At 38.5% G+C, this 23,074-nt stretch overlaps 1 protein-coding gene across 1 annotated transcript; it reads left to right on the forward strand.

Moving 5' to 3' along the window:
* Positions 1 to 4,040: 4,040 nt before the first annotated feature.
* On the forward strand, positions 4,041 to 22,382 carry rspo1 (R-spondin 1). Its single transcript, XM_026185329.2, has 6 exons — positions 4,041 to 4,465; positions 9,708 to 10,369; positions 12,326 to 12,520; positions 14,777 to 14,920; positions 15,515 to 15,739; positions 19,668 to 22,382. Exons 2-6 carry the CDS (start codon positions 10,273 to 10,275, stop codon positions 19,841 to 19,843), a joined length of 837 nt encoding a protein of 278 aa, XP_026041114.2. The 5' UTR covers positions 4,041 to 4,465; positions 9,708 to 10,272; the 3' UTR covers positions 19,844 to 22,382.
* Positions 22,383 to 23,074: the final 692 nt, after the last annotated feature.

Raw genomic sequence — 23,074 nt, forward strand, 5'->3', positions numbered from 1 at the left:
TTCATATTATTAGTTATGAATTTTTCTTTAATTTTACACACTCATTTGTTAGTTTGTATATATTTGTATAGATCGATAGATAGATAGATATCCAAGATGCTGATTTTGTGTTTGTCTCAGGTGTAGCTGAAACAGCTACCAGAGTACAATAAAACCAAATGACAACAAAAAACTCTAAAGTGTAAAATCACAAAAGTTTTTTTTTTTTTTAATCAGGAAGATCCAGGATTTTCTGAAGAAAGAGTCTACTCTCTTTAAAAAGGAGCAAAAATGAATTCTTTCTCCCTGTTTGAGTAAAAGGGAACTGAGGCACGTGGATGTCCAAATATTTCTTTAGTGGAAAGCTGTAATCAGAATATGATAAACAGTGCTGTCTTTTTTTCAGTTTTTTTTTCTTTGTGCAGTGACGTGAAGTTGTTCCATACACAACAGTCTTCCTCAAAAAAACATGACGTTAACACAGCAGTGTTCATCGATCTCTGGTTACAATATTTAACCATTCATCTATCAGCACCACTGCAGAAATGGTGTGTGTTTTCCCAGGAGGGATTATTGTGTCTGCACTTTACCATGACAAAGTAGACAAGAAGCCTAGTGTTACAGTAAACAGCAGGCAATGGTTCAGGATATCTTTCTTTGTTTACTTAAGTTATGATAGGGTTTCACAGCCGTAATTAAACCTTTTACTTTGTAATTCCGTAATCATAGTTTTTCAGTCTTATGTTGTTTGTTAAACACAAAAATGACAACAGTCCAAAAGAGGAGTCAAATTAGCCTTGAGACATAGACAAAGAGACTGACGCCAAAAACACTTTTTTGCTTTCCATAAATTGTGTTTTCATTCTAAATTTCCTTATTGTTCTCCCAGGCTTTTTAATGGCCCTTTGGTGATGAAAATAAATTGCTGGGTCAATGAAATTAGTCACTTATACTATTTTAACTCCTATATTTTTTGCTTAAAGAAGAGAAACGAAACGGTCATTGAATCAGTCTTTTGCACAGCTGTGACCAACATCTGCTCAATCACTGGCCCATGAATAATTCAGTCACATTTATCTCAGTCAGCGCCACATCGTTTCACAATTTAGTCTCATGTGTAAAAAAAATGCTGAGATCAAATTTAGCATTTGTGCAGTGGTTCTCCACTGGATAGGACCAAATTAGATATTTGGGATGACTTTACTCTAGGCTATGGTGTGAGTGTCTGCAAAAGCAAATTTGGATTTTGTTCTGTGAACATTTTGTTGAGCAACAAGCTTTATGGTTAAAGGTTGGGAAAAGGCCAATCTGTTTACAGTAATCAGATCATTTGCCAACTAACACAACCGTAAATATTTTAGCCAAAATTTTGTCACTTTTAAAACAACAGAAAACTCTGTAAGAAGTGTAAGACTCATCATGCTGATGAATTCAGGCAGTTGGTGACAGTGGGTACTGAATGTTCTGTGGAATAATACACCATATTTAATTTAGATTTTAAGCTTCCAAGTACAAGGACTAGTGATGAAAAGTCTGGCTTTGGAAGTTCATACAGCATTTCCATCATATTTCAGAGTTCCTGCTGATCCGTCTTTTTCTTGTTATTCTTTCTTGATAGCTGAAGTATTGCTCAGCTCTTTCTGTGATATGTAACTGTCATTTTGGTCCATAAGTTCTAAAGTATGTGATAATAGTTCATGTGAGCGCTGAATAATGCACATATGGTAAGTTTGTATGTACTTTGGAATTGGCATGGGTCCTGACGGTTTTTGCACTGATGACTGGCAGACATTGGTGCAGGCCTGAAGAGTCTCAGACAGTTTAAAGTTGTGAACGGTGTGCACACACACACATGCACATGTGTCTATTTACTTTTGACACATCCAGCAGTCAAAGTCTAAGATCTTTTTTTTTGCATGAAAAAGTGTGTCAGAGCTTGGGTCCTGTAGGACTTGGAAAGTTAGGTATCTGTCTATCACCTTAGCTTTTGTCTGGAAAGCCACCCCCACTATGTGTGTGTCTTTGACAGCCTATAGTACTCTGTTTATGACTGGTCAACTGTGACTTTGCATTTGGTTTTTGAATGACATACTACAATATGTCAGTCAATCTGAAAGACAAGGGTTTTATCAACCACCCAACTTCTTGGTCTTCTTAAAACTGCTCCAATTGCCAGACATTACTGTCAGATGGGTTTGCCAAAACTAACACAGCTCCACAGGTTCATTATTAATATCCAATCGGGGTTGGATTAGGTTGTTACTAATCATTAAAACTAAATACTGATTACATGTGAAATTGAGGCCTCAAAACTCAATGAGACTTTAGACTCAGAGGCACAAAGCAGAGGAGAAAGACTGAGCGACAGCAATGTAATCAAGGTACTCTTTTTATAGAGGTTGAAGACCTGAAACTGCCTGAACAAAGAAAACAACACTGACAATAAATAGATAGAGGGTATCTTGACATAAATACACCACCGGAAACTTCGAACAGGCTGTGTTTTGTTTGTTTTTTGTATGATCATTAATAATCTACCTATAAATCACTGCATTTTGCAGAATGGTTTTAACATCATCTCACTTTGATTTACATTTTTAGGGACAATAGTAACACTTTTCTTGTATATCTTTTTCAGCATTCTCAGTGTTCTGCACAGTCACAGTGTTGGAGTCATAAACCTATCATTAGTCATTAATAATTCCCTCTCTTTAAACTGCTTGCTCTGGAGTCTACCCTGGAGGTATTGCATTGTCCAAAACTACCCTTGGCTTTTCAGCTACGACAGAAATTATGACCTTAATAAAGTTGACTTTGTAATATTTGCATGCATAAGCATCTTAGAACTGATACAATAATGACTGTCTGGCTCTGTTTTAGTGCTCCTGTGGGATATCACTTGGCAGTCAGTGGATGTCCTCATGACTTTACAGCCTGTCAAAGTCACTACAGAACTTTAAGAATAAAGTCTGACTGTCCAATTCAGAAGTGCTGCTTGTCACTAATCTTCTTGTTGTAAAATAGTACCTAGCATTAGACAGTTTATATGATAAGATGCATTTTATTCTTTGGATTTGTTTACATTATCTATCTATCTATCTATCTATCTATCTATCTATCTATCTATCTATCTATCTATCTATCTATCTATCTATCTATCTATCTATCTATCTATCGATCGAAACACCAGCTGGCAGAATAATATGATCAACTGCTTTAATATCTAACCTACAGTATCATCCGTTTCAGATGTTATATCTTTGTCTACATCACTGGCCATCATCATGATGACGTGATCGCATATTGTTTGGGTTTATTTCTTGGTGACTTTGAAAAAAACAAACTCTCTGGACTGTAACTTAATTCTCATGATAAATCCTTCAGCAAGATGAGGGTAACTGAATGTGGCTGATGTTTATCCAGTAGTTGTTCACATAGTAAGTGTTGATAAACGCTGCAGTCTCAAAACAAGGAATTCTGGTCTCTGATCTCCAAGAATTGTTGTTTATGGCCCCCTGTTGGATAGCAAGAAAACGAGGACTGCTCATATCTAATACTTGTTATTTGTAGATGGGTTTAGTGATTTTGTGTTGATAGTAACATATATGTGTGTGTGTCTCTCTATATAGACACACACATATATAATTTTCTTATCAAAAACAACTTTATTCCTCCACTCAGCTGACAGAAATCAGTTATCTGATTCTCATCTAAAAGGCACATTTCATGGAACTAAGTGGGAGGTACTGAAGATCATCTGAAAGCATCCTTATTCAGCAACTTGAGCAAAATGCTTTATATTCTTTGTCTTATATTTTATGTTTAACCATATATATCAAAGACAGAACTTATTTTACATTTCAGATAAAAGGTCATAAATAAAAGGCTTTCTCAGTAACATCGAATACAGAAATAAATGGAAACTTGCATTAAACAGCTACATTTAACCTACACAACACTATCGCAGGTTTTGTTTCTCAGTAAAATTGTAAGGGGTGTGGCCTGTAATGCCCGCTGGCAGTGCTGGGGTTTGGATGCACATATCGCGGCTTTGCAAGTACTTGCCTGACTTGGATGCAGTTCGAGCTTCAAAGTGACTTAAAACGCGCATCTCGCAGGAGCTCCAGTGCACACACGCGCACTAGAAAAGTCAGAGTGGCTAACTTAATCGGAATATAGTATATATGTATATATACAGTGTTACTGTATACTTTTTTTTTTAATGTAAATCCTTTTTGTCGGAGGCATGGAATTTTAATCCTCTGCACATTTTCTGCCGTGTGCGTAAATCCGCCTTAAAGGCAGTTGCATCGCATTTAACGGATCATAAAAATCATGTCTTTTTAAATGATGACAGAAAAGTTGCATGGGGGTCTCATGGAGGAGGAGTTTTTTGTGACCAAACCACTAACAGATTTTCGCTTATAAAAAAGGAAACGGAGACCCGAGCGTTCATAAACAGTATTTTCGTGGGCTCCGTGTGCAGGTGAGTCTGTTTGATTTTCAACGTTTTGTACTTGCCGATGTCGTAGGATTACACACACATACACACACAGAGAGACACACGTGTGGGTATACACACCTGTATATATCACACATTAGTGTTATATAGGTTCATTTATATGCCAGCATTTAATTTTACAAACGTTTCGAAGTTGTAGAACTTAAGAGTTTTTTTTATTTTATTTCAAACTATTGTGAATGCCAGTGTAGATGTATTATAGTTTAAATATAATACATCTTATCTCAGTGGCACATGGAATAGAGGGAATGCCGCCTATCTTGACACATCAGTATGGACTGAGATGATGAGACTTTTATATAAAGACTAAAATTTACCCCGGAGTATAATGAAGGTTATTATTATTTTTCTCACGCTATTTTTACATTACACAAATGTATTAATCTGTATATCTACTTATGGATTTGACAGCTGAGCACCACTCTAGCTGAAGAACAGCAAATAGCTTTTAACTAGAATGTGTGGTGCTCCAGAGAGAAAGTAAGTGTGTAAAGCTTATTTATAAATCTGCTTTTACAGACATGCAGCCACAAAGTGCTGGACAGCAAAATAAATAAAAGCTAGCATTAATCACAGTAATATATAACAGAAAAGCTGAACCGTGCCCAAATGAGCTGTGCAGAATCAAACCTTCAGACTGCTGGAACTGTGCAGTCTTGAGTCCTACATGAAAACTTCAAAAAAAAAAAAAAAAAGAGAGACAGTTTGCTTGTGCTTACATTGTGGGAAGATGCCAGAGATACTTTTGAGTGCTCTGCTCTAAGAGTTGAGTGTGTTACAACTGCTGCATATTTGACTTCTCACTCCCTTTACTCCTTAAGCCACAGAGGAAGTGATTACCAAAATAGCTGAGGCTTCTGTGGGTGCTGCTGGTGCAGCCAGGTGTTATGCCATACTATAGAATGAGTACAGGTTACTTATTATTCATACATTCAAACCTAATCAAAACCTAATCAGTGTATATGTGATTGTGAGTCTGGTTCTGTTTCTCTTTAGAGCCTCAGCTTCAGTAAACACTTATTTTCCCCTTTGTGTTGCAAATTTGATAATGTGAATTGGTTAGCTCAAAGCTCAGGTCTTGGCTATACATGTCAGGGATTTTACAAATATCAAAATAAATTTAGAATGAATATGAAGTATGACTGCTTGAACTCGCCCACAAATTGCCGTTGCACTGTTTCCTGCATTCATGAGCGACCACATTTTGGGGGCGTAAGTAAATAAATAGTCCAGAATTCACCACTAATTGCTTTTTTTATTGTCTGTGTGGCAGATGCTGTGTTAAAATTATGTAATTTTGAAATCAAAGGTTTTCAGATTACTGTAAATTAGTTGTAAATGGTAAAATGTGCCTCTAACATTTTTTCCTATTTTCATGAAGGGAAAAAGCTGATTAAATAAAATCTGTAATCGCTGCCTCTTTAGTTTATCGCCTTCTATGTTTTAGATTTACAATTCCGCTATCGCCGTTGTTCTATAACCCTTTCAGCAAGTCTCTGTGTAATTGAGGAATTCTGGCACACATTTTACCTACAGATGATCATTGTTCAGCTCTGAGGTTGAGTTACAGGCACTTGCAACTCTGAGCTCAGAGTTGTGGCACCTTCTCGAGTTCAATAAATTCCCAGTGTGAGAGCTTCCTTTCAGTATTTGAATAATTGATAGATCAAACTTAGGAGGCAATTTAATCTCCTGACTATTTGATGAGCTGGGCTTAGTTCCATTGTGCTCATTTGATTGTGGCTATTGTTGGGTAAAGACAGACTGTTAAATGGACGAGGAAGCAGCTTCAGAGAACTATTAAAGCTGAAGTGCCAGACTTTCCTAGAGAAATGACTGATTGTGATGTGGCATGTTAAAAGTGGCAGCAAAGACCTTTTCCTGATTGATGTGCTCTGTAGCCCAGTGTTTCCTCTTATCTCTGCAGCATGTGAGAGCACATATGGAGTGGGATGAGTTAGGCTTTTGACAGTTGTGGGAGTGCTGGGTGAAAGAGTCTCTGGCACATGTCTTGAGTTGATCCAGTCTTAGCATGTCCTCCAGTCACCACTCTCAAACCCAACAAACAGGTGTTGTGGAAGACTGGCTGCAAGCCACAATTTTGGCTCTTTCCTGGAAATAATGCTTTAGCTGAGATGTGTCAATGAGATAGTGAGTCATTAAGAATGAAGAATTAAATAAACTTAGGGAGACTTTCAACATTTTCCCCATTTAGGAAACCCATGTCTCGTGCCCAGATCAACAAGTTGCAGATCCCGTGGCACAAATGTTTGGTGGACCCTAACCAGCTTGTTTTGATGACCAGTTTTGTGTTTTTTTTCTTTCTTCAGTAATGAGGTTTATCATGCAGGAGTGTGGACATACATGTACACTTAATAGTACTGTACTTACTGTACTTTAAGTAACCATCAAAATACATTTCTTTGAAGTACCTTGAGTTAAACGAAAAATGAAGCAGTCAGAGCTTTTTTTGTGTTTTTTAAAACAATAATATTGTATTTAATGTACGTTTTCGTGAACAAAACTGCTACTATCTTCTTTATCTCTCATTCTCTCTCTCCCTGTCTGTCTGTTTTCCTGTCTGTCTGTTATCTCCCCCTCCTTTCGGTGACTCTCGCCACAGCCCCGCTCCTGGATGAGTATTGAAAAAAATAATGAATTAGTCTAAGCTTTTCTCAGGAAAAGCACTTTTGGGATGCGTTAATTTAGAAAGGGAATAAACTTTTTGGTTTCCATGTTAAAAAACCCAAAATAGAACTGTTTACTGGTTATTTGGATACTTTGTTGTTAGGTTCAGCTAGGCCTCCACGGGTGATGGCAGCCTGCCCCCTTCAACCAAAGTTTTATTATGAGCTACACTGCTACGACTAATTTCCAGCTTGCAGGGCATCTTACTGAATGTCTCAACAACTTTAAAGTTAACTGCAGTGTTTTCATGTTGAATTGCCTGAACAAAAATTGAATTTTTAAAATTTTTTTTGCTTTGATGTCCATTTCATTTAGTTTGGAAGTGCTGTATCCACTAGCTAGCTGAGTTTGGGAGAGTCTGCTAGCCTTAAAGGATAGGGGAGAAAGATGCAGATAAAATCTACGGACATCTACCAATTATCATTTTCTTAAATCAGAATCAGAATACTTTATTGATCCCTGGGGGAAATTATTTTTTGTTACAGTGCTCCATTATAAACCAACATTAACAAGACAGACAATACGCTAACTAAGAATAGTACAATATATACATATATATATATACATAAGTCACTCATTAATAAATAGCTAAGAAAAGAAACATGTGTAGTTGTAGCAGTAACCCTTGAAGCTCTTTTCTAAACTGACGGGGTTTTGTCATATTTCAGGCCTTCTTATGCCGTTGACGGAATGACAAATGACGGAACGTTCATTGTTCGGTTATTTTTGCCTGTGCAGCTGTACTTGAGAAAACCCCCAGAAACTATCGGAATAGTCACAGAGCCACACCTTTATTGATACCTACTGAGGGGTAAAAACTCATCATTAAAGGTACAGGGGAGGCCATTAAAAGTTGTCTTTATGAGAGTAAGCGTTAAGAGAAAACATTCCTGGTAATTTTTTTCTCATTTCTCTCTTGGATGGGCCTCTAACTGTACATAGTGCCCTAGGCATGTGCCCAGAAGCCCCATTGGCCCAGCCCTATCCTGAAATAATACTATCAAATTTTAATGTCTACTAAAGTAGTTTCCTCTTTTCAATACTAATTATTAGAAATGACAAATTTTGTGAGATAACTAACAGCAACTCTATTAAACTAAGCAGTAAATTAGTAGTGGTAGTTTCAGTTTGTTCTTAGTGACTCTCCTTTCTTTCGTATAGTTGTGTAAATAACTTCAGTACTACATTTTCAGTTGCTTGTGTTCATTAGTTTGAAATGAAACAAACTACAAAAAATGATATGACATTTAGAAACTGTAAAACTATAGCTGTAAGTTCGATGTGCATGATCAAAATGTTTTCGTCTCTGGCCACCTAAAATAAATCTTGTGAAATTATCGAAAGGGACGAAATTATTTCATCCCTTTTGATTTGTATTTTAGCAACGAGTGCAATGTTGCCTCCTGGAATGTTTAAACACACCAAATGGCGTTGTCCTTTGTGTGATTCAGAGCCACAACCGACTCAACACCCAAATATGGTCCTATTTTTCTTTATTGAGCTGCGAGGGAGGACCTCCCATTGTTCCGATGCTAACATGTTCTGTGTGTCCTCTTCACACAAGAGCTGTAAATACAGGCAGCACATGACACTATCGAAAAAAGATCTCAGCACCAAATATGACAAAGGCCTTCAGTCTGACTGTGTGGTGCGTTTCTCAGAAAAAACTTACTTCACTGTATTTCCAAAGGATAAACATGTTCAATTTGTTATCCAAGTCTATGTTTGTTTTGTGGGATTTGGTTTCCTTTTTGTACGACTGATCATTTGATTTATCCAGTTATGGCTTTAGTTCCTCAAATTACAGAAACCACTAATGTTAAAGAGAAAAAGTATGCATCACACTGCAGCGAATGCTGTTTGGGCCAACTAAAACATCTTTGTTGTTCAATGTTGCTGGTTTGTGCATATAAATGCAGTGATAGCAAGCTTTTCTCTTATTGCTGGGAAACATAATAAAGCAAGTGAGATTTTGGAAAATATGAAACTTAAATATTGGCTTTCCTGCTATTCTGCTATGTGAGCAATGAAGATGTAGTCACCAACTGGCTGTCTTAGCTTGGCATAAAGGGTGGATAAAAAGGCAAAAATTGAATATTAACTTAGTGTTATTTGCAGTTTTATGAGCGGTTAAGTGGGGTAGGGGCAATTTCCTGACTAGGCACTTAAACTCCTAGTGTTCTTTTATAACCCTTAAGATAGGCAACTTGCAAAACCTAAGAGGTTAAGTTAAACGGGAGGTAGGATAGCTGGTTGGATGCAAAAGACTGCAGTTTCTCATTTTTATACCGCAGATTTATAGTGATTAAGTGACATGACATTGTACGAGTGACCTTTTCACCTTTTGATCGAGCCAATTAAACCACTGGCTTTAGCTTTATATTCATCTTAGAGACATGAAAAGGGTTTTGAGTTAAAGTGTTAAAATATTGATTTACCATTTCTTCAACAACTAGTATCTATCTGTATCTAGAAACAGTCCAGTTCCTCAACATGTTTCTGTCTTCTTTTTTTTCAGCACGCTCTAATACCAGCAAATCTTTATTCAGCTGTAGTCATAATCAGCCAGTCTTCTTTTGTCACTCTGCAACCATTTAGTTGTTCAGTAACTGACCATAAACCCGCCTTAAACAGCAGATCCGCTGTTACAGATCGAAAGCTCAGCCCAAGCTTCCTGTGATGACCCTGTTGAACTCCATCACTCTGCTCTTCTTCAGTCTCTGCACAACCCCGTGACCTCGCCTCCCTCATCAACAGCTGTGCCCTTTTTACTGCCTTGCCAGTGCAACCAACACCAGTGTGATGGCTTGTTGTGCCGCGGGGACATTTGGACAAGCAACTGCGTCATCACACACCACTACACAGACTTCTAGATGTGTCAGCCACTAGAGTGAACGATACAGAGAGACTGGGGAGGAGGGACAGACACACAGAGAAGAAGTGCAGTACTACAAGAGAAAGGAGGGATCATCTATCCCAGTAAGATAAGCATCCACCTGTCCCGCATAGGAAGGTGGCCCCCCCACCTGATCCATCTCGTCGCAGGGGGGGGACCCTGCATAGCCTGGAAGGCAACAGAGACTATGCAGCTGGGACTGGTGGCGCTGGCAATGGTCTTTCTCAGCTCCATGGGTCACAGTGATGTTCTGAAGCTCTCCAAGGCGAGACGGCATAGACGTGGTGAGTTCTCACTTTGTCAGTTTGTTTTGATTTCCTTTTTCTTTCGTAGCAGCACTGCTGCTTCTCGTTTCTGTGGTCTGAGTCACTGTGGTGGACGCCTTATAAACATTTAACAAGCAAAGTAAAGATAACGTTTTGTTTATTTTCTCATCATTCCTATTTGTTTTTCCTAGGTGGGTTATGTTCGGTTCAGTGCTTCCCCAGAATGGCTCGTGTTTCTTCCTCTTTTTAAGATTATGCCTCTCTCAGTTTATGTGAAGCTTTTCTGGGTATTAGGGTTGTTTATAAAGGGGTTTTTGATGGATTCCCTCTCAAAGCCATCGCTCTCTTCGTGTCTGGCTCCGTGGGCACATAATGGAATGAGTACCTGACAGTTCTAGCTCTCAATTGGACCATGCTGCCGATATTGTTGTAAGCATTTTTCTAACCTCACGCAACCGCAAAGACAGTGTTCAGGTCGGCTCGCAGTATATCTCTGGCTTCAGAGCCTCAGATCTGGTATTACTGTCAGCTTTGAAATAATTCTTCCCTTACACACAAGGAGCTTTCAGCCAATGCCAAGCTAACCCCAACCTTCCTGAACCAGAATTCATATAATACCAAGATTATCCACAATAACAGATGTGGCATTATTAAAATCACACATACTGGGAAGGAATAGCTATTGTTTGTGTCAGTTTGTGTTAAGTCCGCTGATGTATATGTAGACAGTGACGTCGTTGCAGTTCATCTCATTTGGACAGAAGGATTGAGGTCACTCGCCATATACACGAGTGCCATGCAGACTGCGACAGTCTTATTCCCTCTAGATACTAAATAAACGTTTGCAACTTGCGCTTCTTCTTTAGTTATTTGATTTAATGATGTTCATTTTTTTTTCATCCATCCCCCACAACAAGAAAATGATAATAAACAAAGGACAGAGCGACTTGTTCTGCTGCCTTAGGGCTGTTTGTTTTTCTTCTTTGAAAGGATTTAGTATCGTGCAGACTTGACTAATCAAAGCAGACTGGTCAATTTTAACATACCGAGAGCACAAACTCTCTACACTGTTTGCCAAAAAAAGTTCTTGAACTTATATCATTTACTGTTGCTAAAGATGACACCCAAGCTACTTTTATAGTTACTAGTGGTAACAATAAGACTTGGCGGTAACTGGATAATGATAGACTAATCTGTTCATAGAAAAACACGTTTAATACTTTTATCGGACGAGTTATGTCAGGGAGGCGGGAGGTCAGGCTGTGTAAGATTGTGTGTATTTTTAGCTGAAAGTAAACGACAGTAAATCAACTCAGGCGACTGTTGTTTTTGTCTTAGAATGGTTCTTCAAAAATGATGTGCACTTTTACACAATTTACCCAAAATTGATTTAGATTGCAGGTTGTGCCTTTTTGGAGAGTGAGGCAACTGGACTCATGTCCAAGTCTGGGATTAGATTAAAGGAAATGTAAATGCATTGCAATGCTAAAATTCCTCACTCGTTCAACACATTCACCAACTATATTTCGGACATGTCGGTCACCGTAGCATTTCTGCCCGGACCCAGTGACAGTTGGCTGAATCTGAGAGGCTCTTGGTCCTGACTGTCAGCCGCAGTTACCTGGCTTTCTCCAAGTTAAAATCTGTTAAGCATCTCCGACAAGCAGTTGGAAGTAAACACTGAGTAACCACTCATGTCTGGCCAAACCCCCCTTAAATTAAGCTTAAACCCTTGTTTGTTGGAATATTAAATGTTTGCATGTTTATGACTGGTAACGACGCCAAAAAAATATTGCAATTCCTGATGTTTTTCTACTAGGCAGGTTGTTGACTATTGGACCTTTTTTATTTCCTCATTAAAATTCATATGTGGCTGGAAACAATTTATGTTATTTTTTTCCCGTCGGTGGACCATGCTGTTACCTACCTCAGTGTGGCCTTTTCTTTCTCATTGTTTACCTTATGTTTCCACAGTCAGCACTGAGGGGCCCCCGTCTTGCCCCAAAGGCTGTGACCGATGTTCTGAGTATAACGGCTGCATTAAATGCAAGCCCAAGCTCTTCATCTTCCTGGAGCGCAATGACATCCGTCAGATAGGCGTGTGCCTTGCCTCCTGCCCCATGGGATACTTTGGCATGAGGAACCCCGAAGGCAACAATCGATGCACCCGTGAGTTCTAATTGTGTTGTACCCTCTTGACCACAGAATGATGCAAGTGTTAGTGATATATCAACAGGATGCCAGCAGGCGCTTTAACTTTGTAGATACACATATGGAATCTTGCAAATATGTAAAAAGATCCAGCTAACTCTTTACTCTGTGATACTCCACACATCTGGTTTCAGAACAAGCATGCAGAAGTGTTTATCCTCGGTTCATCTTCACCTGTTTAAGTTTTGTCTTGTGTATCTTATTTGATTGTTTTACCTTTTTTCTAAATCCCTTTGTGAATCTAACAAAGTCAAACTATTATTGCTATAATAGACACCCTCTATTTCTGCATATTTTTGCAGTTTATGTGATTTTGATGTTGTCTTATGTGATCCTGTTTGTGACCGAATACCATATAGCGCCTCATTACATAATGCACGTTACAAAAAAGGCGAGAGTAATAATAGAAGTAGCCACTTGGTGATTAAATCATCTGTTGCTTCTTGTTTTCATGGGAAAAGGGCACGAAAAATATGAACTAAAGCAAATTATTTCCTAATCAGAATGAATGTCAGTAGTTTTAATTGAAATAGTTCTTATTATGGTTACAGACAGGTTTGGCTCATTTGGAATATGGACAAAAGCACGGTCACATTCACAGTACTTAACAAACTGACATTACATACTTTTAAGAGGCAGTTTCAGCAACTCCGCCTGTTGTCTGTTTCCTCTTATGTGTGGGCAGAAAACAAGACTGGAAAAAAATCCCAACCAAAACATTCGTAATGCATTGTTGTTTGTCTGTTTTTTAAGAGGATGTCTGTGTTTTTTATTTAGCCTTCATGTGCAGAGTTCATGCCAGGCCACAGTCGTGATAGTCTCGGTTTCCCTTTTACACACTTGTTATTCTGATGGAACCTTAATGTATCACGCACAGTACGGTCTGCATACACGCCTGTTTACTAAGTAACTGCGTTAAAGGGTTCCTTTGAATGTGAGTGTGCACTAAATCACTTGTGATTATTCTTTGTGCAGCAACATTTGAAAGATTGTTTAAGGTAAATATAATGAGGGCTGCTTTGTTGTTTGGTCATTACCACATTTAATGATATTCATTGCTTTAGTGACAGTGATTGCTTTGAGTTTAGTGTTCTTGACTGCCCGTTTTTACAACACTTAGTATCTGTCAACAAGGGCTAAATAATGATTTCATAAACCAAAAGCAGATAAAGCCTATAATTCTGATTATAAAGATGTAACTTTTTCACAACTGGTTATTTCAGATGTATGTAAAGTTTGTTTTATCAGTGCTAATGACACAGTTGTGTGTTTTTAGTAGATTGCAACAAATGGAATCTCATTTATAACTGTTTTTCTCAATGCGGCATTCATTCACCGTCCCAGTTTGCTGCAGAAGGCTGCTGAATTCTTTTCTGAGGCCCTCGGTGACTAACCTGGGTCATTATCCAATCATCTAACTTTATACATACCATTCCACAATGTCTTGTTACAAACACATGTCTTACATTATAAGGCTACAAACGTCAGGACGGTCAAATTTAGCTGTCAAGAGTTTGAAAATAGTAATCGGGAGACGGAAGAATCCCACTGAGGGATTCGACGTTTTATCATTTTGGATCTTGGTATCAGACCAGAGCTGCAGAGTAGACATTCTTAACATGCTATTACATCAACTATAGCTATAAATATATTTCCTATACTGAGATATTTTCACCTGCCTCCACTGTTTTTCTCAGATATAATGAATAAGGAAATGCCTTTCATGATGGAGCTTGAGCTTTTGGGAGTCCTTTACGATGTCTGGTTTTTATCCTTTTATGGTTCTCATTATCCAAATTTCAAGAAGTTGGTTGTTTGAGTCAGAGATTTAATGAGACTAAGGTGTGGAGAAACCCACTTTTCCAAAAGTTAGTGAAGGGATAGACTTCTGGCTGTACTCATTCACACCCCGTTTCCAAAAAAACAAGGACTGTGGTGCATGTGTTTTTAGAGGGATTACTCCCCCTTAAAAGACCCCATCACTAATAAATCTCTCAGAGGGAATAAAATTTAAGTTCCCCTTGTCCTCAGTCTTCACAACCATGAATGAGAACAATGAATATTCCATATTATTATTTCTACGTTAACCTCAGAAAGGTTTCAGACCAATACCAAAAATTTGAAGGCAAAATAATAACACAGTCTCCAGTCTCAACGTGACTTTAAACTGACAGAATACTTACTCCTTTTTTTTTGTCTCCCTGTGTTTTGCAGAATGTAAAATAGACAATTGTGAAGCGTGTTTCAATCGCAATTTTTGCACAAAATGTAAGGAGGGCTTGTATTCACACAGTGGGAGATGTTATGTCAGCTGCCCTCCAGGCCAACGCACCGTCAATGAGACCATGGAGTGTGTCGGTGAGTGGTCTTTTTCTTTATATTTACTGCTTACCAACTCACAGTGATTTGCTGGAATCTATAAACTTTACTTATCACTTAATTTCATCAGTCATCTATGTTCGGGTCTGGAAAAGCGAAGCGAACTCTTACAAAAAAAGCAAACTCTTGGGCTGACCCTTTTTGTTGTTTTATTTCTTGTGAAAATGATTCTGTCATAAGTTAGAAAACACAAAGGAAACTCAAAGCTCTCCAGACATCTTGGCACAGTTTTCCAGAGACCTGGAGTCTTAAGCTGCCTTTTTGTTCTTTTAAATTAGCCTTGCTCATCCACAGTGAATATACTGAATGGGCCCCTAAAACGAGACTTTGTTACATGCACTTTATGCTGTACAGTTTGCTACATTTTCAGGTTCCTTCAGCTTCATCTATCTGTCCTTCTCTCATCAGAGATCAAACAAGCAAAAATTGTTTTCAGATTTACTTAAACTCATTATCCTCAGTTAAAACTGCTGAGAGGCTGTGAAACAAATGTGAGCTGTGAACCATTTACTCAGTACCTTAGTGGTTTCCACATTTTTATGTACTTATTTATTTATTTATTTTTCATTCCAGGTCAACGTGCCTCAGAGTGTGAACTGGGTGAGTGGAGCCAATGGGGTTCCTGTATGAAGAAAAACAAAACATGCGGATTTAGGAAAGGCACGCAGTCCCGGGTTCGTGTGCCCCTTCCGCAGGTTCACAGTCCGGATACCTCCCCTGCTTTTGTACCCTCGCAGACCTGTGCTGCCGAGACAGAGAGGAGGAAGTGTGTCGTGACCAAAACGCCGTGTGTGAGGGGTAAAAACCAAATACACACGCACCGAACAAACGGATTGAAGATGAAACCCTTAATAAATGTCAAATACTAAAATGTTTATGGGCTTAGATAACATGTTAAGAGGCAATGTATTTTGTATTATACTGCATGTATTTTATGCAATTCCTTCTTAGTCAGTATGATGATTGATGGAACCAGTACTCGACATTCAAAGGCCTGCGTTCTCGCCAGTGTGTCTGTGACCCGCAGCGTGTTGATTGGGTTTGGTTTGGCAGAGTCCACAGCAGAACACAGAATTTCTTGACTTTTCTGCATGTAAACAATAAACTTCATCTGCGAGCCAAGCAGATGAAGGGCGGACATTACGCACTGCAAAGCTGGATAAGGATCAGAGCTAGAAAGAGCTATTTGTTCTGAGGACTGCTGAAGCGCGAGGTTTACATGCCCATGACATGTTTGCTTGAGGTCTTTTCATCCACATAGCAGCTTGCTCTCCAGTGGGTGAACTATCATTGTCACCAGTTAGTGGTCATTATCAGTTTTCATAACATCTTATTAAGTGCTCTTGGGCTTATTTGCTGCTACGGCTATTAAACGACCGGTCTGTTCAGTTGAGTCAAGCATCCTGAGCATACTAAATACAAAAATGCAACAAAAACAGAAATAAGGCTTATTTTACATTTAAATATTTTGCTTCTTAGTCAAACAAATAAATAAGTATCAGCAGCAATTCTGGGGGTGATAAAGCTTGCAAACGACAGGAAAATAAGTGGATGGGTTTAACCCTGTTCCTGATTCATATCATCGGCTCTGGTCTCTTTAGGTGCAAAGGAGTTATTGCTAATGAAATGTTGTTAGAAAGTTTCTTTGTCTTTAAATACCCCCATATTAATCTGCTTTGCATAATATGCCAATTTTCAACTGTAAACTTATTTACAAGACTTAGAGAACTGTTAATGAGGAGTATTTAAGGTCTTTATTTTTCGGTGGCACGCTTTGGGGATTTCGGGCACAGCAGCAGCATTGCATAACAATATTAATTGGCCACAGTACAGATGTTGCAACACGTAACAGATGACATGGCTTGATATATGTGAGTAAACATGGTGGAGGCTTACATACTCTGGTATCATTCTCTTCTTCTCCAGGGGTCTGAGTCTAAAAAACAGAACATGATCTGACACTTTCCCATAGATCTGCGGTAATGGGAAATGAGAGAGGTTGGCATGGCTCGTAACTGCTCAGTGAGGAGGGGCCGCTTCACTGGACAGGCTGTTACAGCGCAGTTTGACAAACGAGTGGCAGATTTGCTCTGTGTGGGGCCAGCATCCTGGAACAAAAATTCAGCCTTTGGTTCAGAATAATACTGAATAGTGAAATATTATAAAAACAACTGCTATGTAGATTGTCGAATTTTAAGCAAAGGGTGTGTTAGGTTTGATCTGAGGAGATGAGTTGTGGAAGCTTTGTGGATGTGATCGTTCACATTGAGTAAGCTACTGTTAAATAGGTAAACGTGTATAAACTGAAGACGCTTATTGGTGCTAAAACGTACAGGGATGAGTTTCCCTCTGTGAGATCATTCATGCGTGATGGTACCACGACTCCAATGAACTAGTTTATGTGGGTAAACTCCGCAAAAAGAGCGCAGCTGTGGATTCATCTGTGGGGTGGGAGTTGGCTGGCAACTGGCTATATAAAACACAGGGGGCAGACCTTGTATAACATTAGTGATTTAGTGGTCTGCAGATCTCACGCTTTGTGTTGATTTGGCTGCGATTTTTTTTCCACCCTTTTCCTGAAGCTCCACAAAAAGGTCTCACGCGAAAACAAAATTTTCTGGATGTGTTATTTCATTTGTCAGGCAAAATTGTTTAGCTTGGATGAAGAGGAGCTGCAATCAGAGCTGTCATAAACTGATGGAGTCCGCCTTTCTTGGCTCCATTAGTGATTTGTTAGAGAAGTAATTAAGTCCTTACACAGTAAGCACATCATCTCAGAGGCTGCAGTGTGTGATTGAAGACCCTTACTTAATGCCATTCTCTTTCATTGTGTCTCAGTGATTTAAAGCGAATCTGTTACTTCTCAATATTAAGTGTTTATTTTAATAGTTTCTATAAAAGTCTAGAAATATGTTTATTCATTCAAGACAAATGATGAACAAGCTGGACAAACTCATCTTATGTAATTTAAGTCAACTAAACAAATGAGATCTTAGTGAAGTTTCCACCACTTTTGGCACTAATAGCTCCAAAAAAAGACATGTTATTCCTGTTTGTGCACTACTGTGTGGGACTGAGCCTTCTCGTTTACAGTTCAGACTAAAGTAACTGTGACATGCATGGGTCAGTGGTGGATAAATGTTATTGTGTTAGGTTTGTTCACATTCACATCAAAATTACGTCACGCCCATGTACTGAATTTCACTGTAGAATTCTGCTCTTTTTCAAGTTTGTGAAATATCATGGCTTGAGTTTTTTTTTTCTTTTCTTTCAATTTGAACATAATTGAATGGGTGACAAATTTAAAAGTGCTGGTAGGGAGATAAACACAGACATAAAGTTACTACTGCATAGCAGCAGACAAACATGGTGGCGCCATAAGCTCTGAGTTTGTCAGCCGTGCAGTGAACACTGTCCAGCCCTTGGCACGTGTCCTCTCAGCTTTCCGGATGTGCAGAGAGTCTCAACACACAACTTTATAACAAACACACTCCAGCGTAACTATGCTCCCTCGTATATACAAAATCAAATAGTTTTCAGTGCTGCCTAAACAATAGTTGACAAAGTTAAAGTTGACAAAGTTAAACTGAAACCTGACACTAGACACAAGCCTCGTGTCCATTTGCACTTTCCGGCAGCTCTTCATATCATTGTGGGCCATTACTGGGTCCTTGACGATGTTTAACTCATTAAGCCAGATGTGATTTATGTGACAGCAAATTGTCACTTGTCTGTCCCTTCCGCTCTTACAGTCAGTACGTGTGCTGTAATTTAAAATCACCAGCCGATCTAAGCCCTTCACTTTTATGAACAGGTTTAGTGTGGAAATGAACCACACAATGATGGATGTTTGCATTTAGAGAGCAATTATGCTCTTAAAATGTGTGACTGCTGTGAATTTTAATGCAAGAGTACTAACGGGGAGGTTTGAGTGTATGTCAAGTGGGACAAGGGAGTGGGTTGCTGAAAGAGAAATTAAACAGACTGAGAGCTTAGCGTGTGGATGACACCTTTGTGAGAATGTACTTAGGTACTGCAGCGCTTGGCACTATGCTATGAAAATATCAATATGCAGGTGTTAGTAGATCCAATATTAATTACGATTACCATTTTCTGCTGGTGTTACACAGTTTTTTATTGGGACCCGACTGCATTGGAGATAAAAAAGTAAAGGGAGTATCACTGTGACAACCCGTCTGCATGGGAATACAGGTGTCTGTATCAAGTTTCCAGGCAACAGGTGCGATAGTTATGAAGATATTTTACTGAAAACAACAAAGGTGAAAGGTGATGCCACAGAAGTCAGGGAGACTCTAAAGGGATTTGCATTCTACCTCCTCTGGCCGTGAACTGAAGACATGAGACTGATTCAACAGCTGTTGGGTTATTTCAGTCCAGTCGTGGACAAACTGGCTCCAAATGTTTAGATGTGTTATTTTTTGCTGGCTGCATGTTGTGCGGTAATTGCTGCTATACATATACTGTCACCATGGCTAAACATAACATTATTTTAGCTTTTGTTGTTTGGGATTTCTTGACTATGGTTTATGTCTGGTAGCCTGTATTAAAAGTTCTGATGCATAACACAACCCCTCAGGAGGTTTTTAGCCAAGCAGGAGTATTTCTATGTGCAACATTTTGTTGGGGCAGATGCCTTTTATATAAGAAATACAGTAATGTGTAGTATAACCCCAATTTTTTTCCTTATACATTCTTTTTTTTTCAGAGAGGAAGAGTAAAGGAGACCGACAAGACGATACAAACAGGAGAGAAAGGGAGAACGCACGTGGGCGAGGACAAGATAGTCGAGGAGGAGGAGGAGGAGGAGGAGGAGGAAAGCGGAGAAAAGGCCAGAGCAGGACGACCACTGCTCCCAGCATCACAACCAGCTCTGTCACCTAAGCGCTGACGCCTGCTGGATGAGGCTGAGAGAAAACCAGAGACAATGCCTCGCCCAGCAGTGTCAGCCACAGACACAGATTGATGTTGAAGGAAGGGATTAATGCTGCTATGCTGCATTGTAGAAGATGCAGAGAGAACTGGAGGTTTGCTGAAACACAAAAGATTCCCTGAAGCTTTTTGAATAGCTCACCATATCTGGAAGAGACATGCTGTCCTAATGTTGGACAGCAAAGCCAAAATGAAGACTATGGTTGGACTTGATTTGTGTGATGAACTGACCACTCTTAAACTAAGACCAGACCATGTGTTTTAAATGCAGCATTCAAGCCTGATTATGAATGAAGGGATGCCGAAATCTCCTCTGGTCCATGATGTATTTTGTTCCAGTCTGATTTTAATTACCGTCTGTTCTCCATTTGTTTTCATGTTTGTAAGAGGTGGCAGATGGATTTTCTCAACTGTCACTGTCTGTGATGTAAAGACAAAGAAAGTATTATGTATTGGTACCTTTATTTCCTATTGTGAAAGGAAACAGAAAGAAAGGCACTGGAAATCACTTGTGGTTGCTGAGGACAGAAGTCTTCTATACAGTTAGGCTCATAATTTGTTGGACAAACACATTTTTTGTAGCATGTCATCTGTAGACCACAACAGCAGATTTTAAATCAAGTAAAAACGACATGATCTTTGAGCTCTGATTCAGGAGGTTTCATAAAAGTATTGCATTTACTTTTTGGAATTACAGCCATTTTTTTATACATAGTCCCCCCATTTTAAAAGGCTCAAATTCAGCCATAATTTAGATGAAAGATTCTTTTTCATGCTTTTTTTTAAACCTTTACAGTCAATGAATTAGCAAATGTTGTGTTTCCTTTAGATTCTCCATTAGTCCTTTAGTGATTGTAGTCACTTTCAATATGCCCTTGCTTGTCAGTCTCTCTGCCTTCAGTTTTGTCTCCATTAACTGAAATTCATTCTTTATTGACTTCAAGATCACATGATTAACCTGGCTACTGAAGAATATCCCATTTCTTTACCTTGAAAAATTACTGGGTTTCTTCTGTAGTAGTGCTGTGGATCCTAATCCATCTGGACTGTGAAGCACCAGATCGGTTTTGCAGCTTTCGGCTGGATCTGAGCGCAGACTATAGCCCTGTACTCTTTAGAATTAGCTAAGGAGGCAGGCTCTTTTAGATGTTTTCTAGCAAAGGCTGATCTAATCTGACCTTCTGGTTCTTGGGCGTAACCAGTGATTTGCACCTTGTTGTAAACCCTCTGTATTTACTCTTGAGTGTATTTAGTCTTGAGGCATCTCTTGATTGTAGACCTTGACAATGATAAAACTACTTGCTGGTTGGTCCATTCATTCTTTTTTAAGACTATCTCTCTAGTAGGTTTTTTTGGGTTTTCAGCCTGATGATGGCCTCCTTTACTTTCATTTGGACTTCATATTGAGAGTTTTGAAGATATACACACAACCCTTAGATTCAAATTCAGATCATTGATCTGTTTAATTTGCTGTGTAATATTGAGAGAATAGGCCTCACCTGGCCATAAAACTGCTAGTCAATCAATACTCTGAAAATTGGGGACTGTGTATAAAACATCTTAAACTCCTAAACGGTTAATACATTTTTTTCTGTCAAATGTCTTGAATTAACGCTGAAAGTCTGTACCCCAGTCGCATCTTTATTGTTTGATTTAAAACCCACTGTGTTGTGTACAAAAATTGAGTCGTTGTTCCAAAACAAGCTGAAGAAAATGCAGAGGAGGATTACTGGGCGCACATCTTATATCCTCTGGTCTTTAGTCACAAACTTTTGTCATTCGATAGCTTAATGTTTGTTTTGAAAAAAAAAATGTTTGTATCTGAAAATATCTCTGCACAGAAATGAGTATTTGCATGGCAAACGATTACATGTGTGTGCAAGTGTGTGTATGCGTGTGCATCTGTTTGTTTGTAACTGAAGTCTGGGTGTTTGTTTATATGCATTCCTGCACGAATTCAAGTGGTTTGATGACAGAACTTAGTTGTTTGTAGGTTTGTTGATGTTTGCACATATAGTATATGGTAATACTGATCTAACAGATTGAAGGAAAAGGATGTGGAAAACAGCAAAAAAATGTAAATGCACAGTGATATACTGAATACGCAGTAAATACAAGCCAATTATTACTATATAAGCCATCAAATCATCACTAATCAGTATGTTTGCAACAGGGTCTGAAGATTTTGCACAAATATAATGTTCCCTACTGCTCATATTTCAGAACGATAATAGCATTTTATAAACGTATACTGTAAAAACTGGCTTTATGACATTGCGGATGGAGTGTTTTCCATGGGTCTGTTTGTTAAACAAGGTATTAGTTTCGGGGAAAGTTACACGCTCTATTATTCATTCATACTATGAGTTGTGATACTGAATATGTCAAGCTGTGTTTATCAACAAATTTAAAAGTATTAGTACTATCATGTATAGCTTATTCTGTGAAAGCCTAAATAAAGTTCAGATGAAGCTAACGAGCATCACTCCTACGCTCATGTTGCACCTGGTCTGTTTGATTTTAGATTGGCTGTTTTATTATTTTGTCAATAAATGACAAATAATTGCTGCTGTGGGGTTTACAGTAAAAACAAGTACTATGCGTATACTTGAATGAATTCATTCCTTTTTGCAAGGTGGTCTTATTTCCTTTCTTTTAGTCTTTTTTTCACTTCCAGAAAGAAACACAGTCAGCCTAACTTAGTTAAAGTACTACTTATGTACAAATCTCAAGCTTAGTCAAGCTTATTCAGAAGGAACAGGATAAACAAAATATCAACTTGCCTCTGATTTTGTGGTTTAACTTTGATCTTTTTAATGTCATTATGGCCACATAAACAAATGATCCTACTTGTAATCTGCATCATGGGTGGGTTTTTTTTTTTATTCCAGCAGCAGATAATTCAGTTAAGTTGGTAACATTTATATATAAAGTGTGTTTTACAAGCAAGTTGTCACAAAGCACTGCACACAAATTAGAGTAAAACTAAATAAGAAACTTGAATTCCATGAAAACAAGTTAAGATACAGAATAAATTAAAATCAGTATCAACAAAAACACATATTTGCTATAATTTGCTTCACTTCAATGTTAAGATCCTGTTCTTTTAGATGGCTGCTCTTGCGGCTCTTTTTCTAGCTTTTCAATGCAGCTGTGTTGCCTTAATTTGAGAAATATGACTTT

The sequence above is a fragment of the Astatotilapia calliptera genome, chromosome 11 (assembly GCF_964374335.1).
Source record: "Astatotilapia calliptera chromosome 11, fAstCal68.1, whole genome shotgun sequence".
NCBI lineage: Eukaryota > Metazoa > Chordata > Actinopteri > Cichliformes > Cichlidae > Astatotilapia > Astatotilapia calliptera.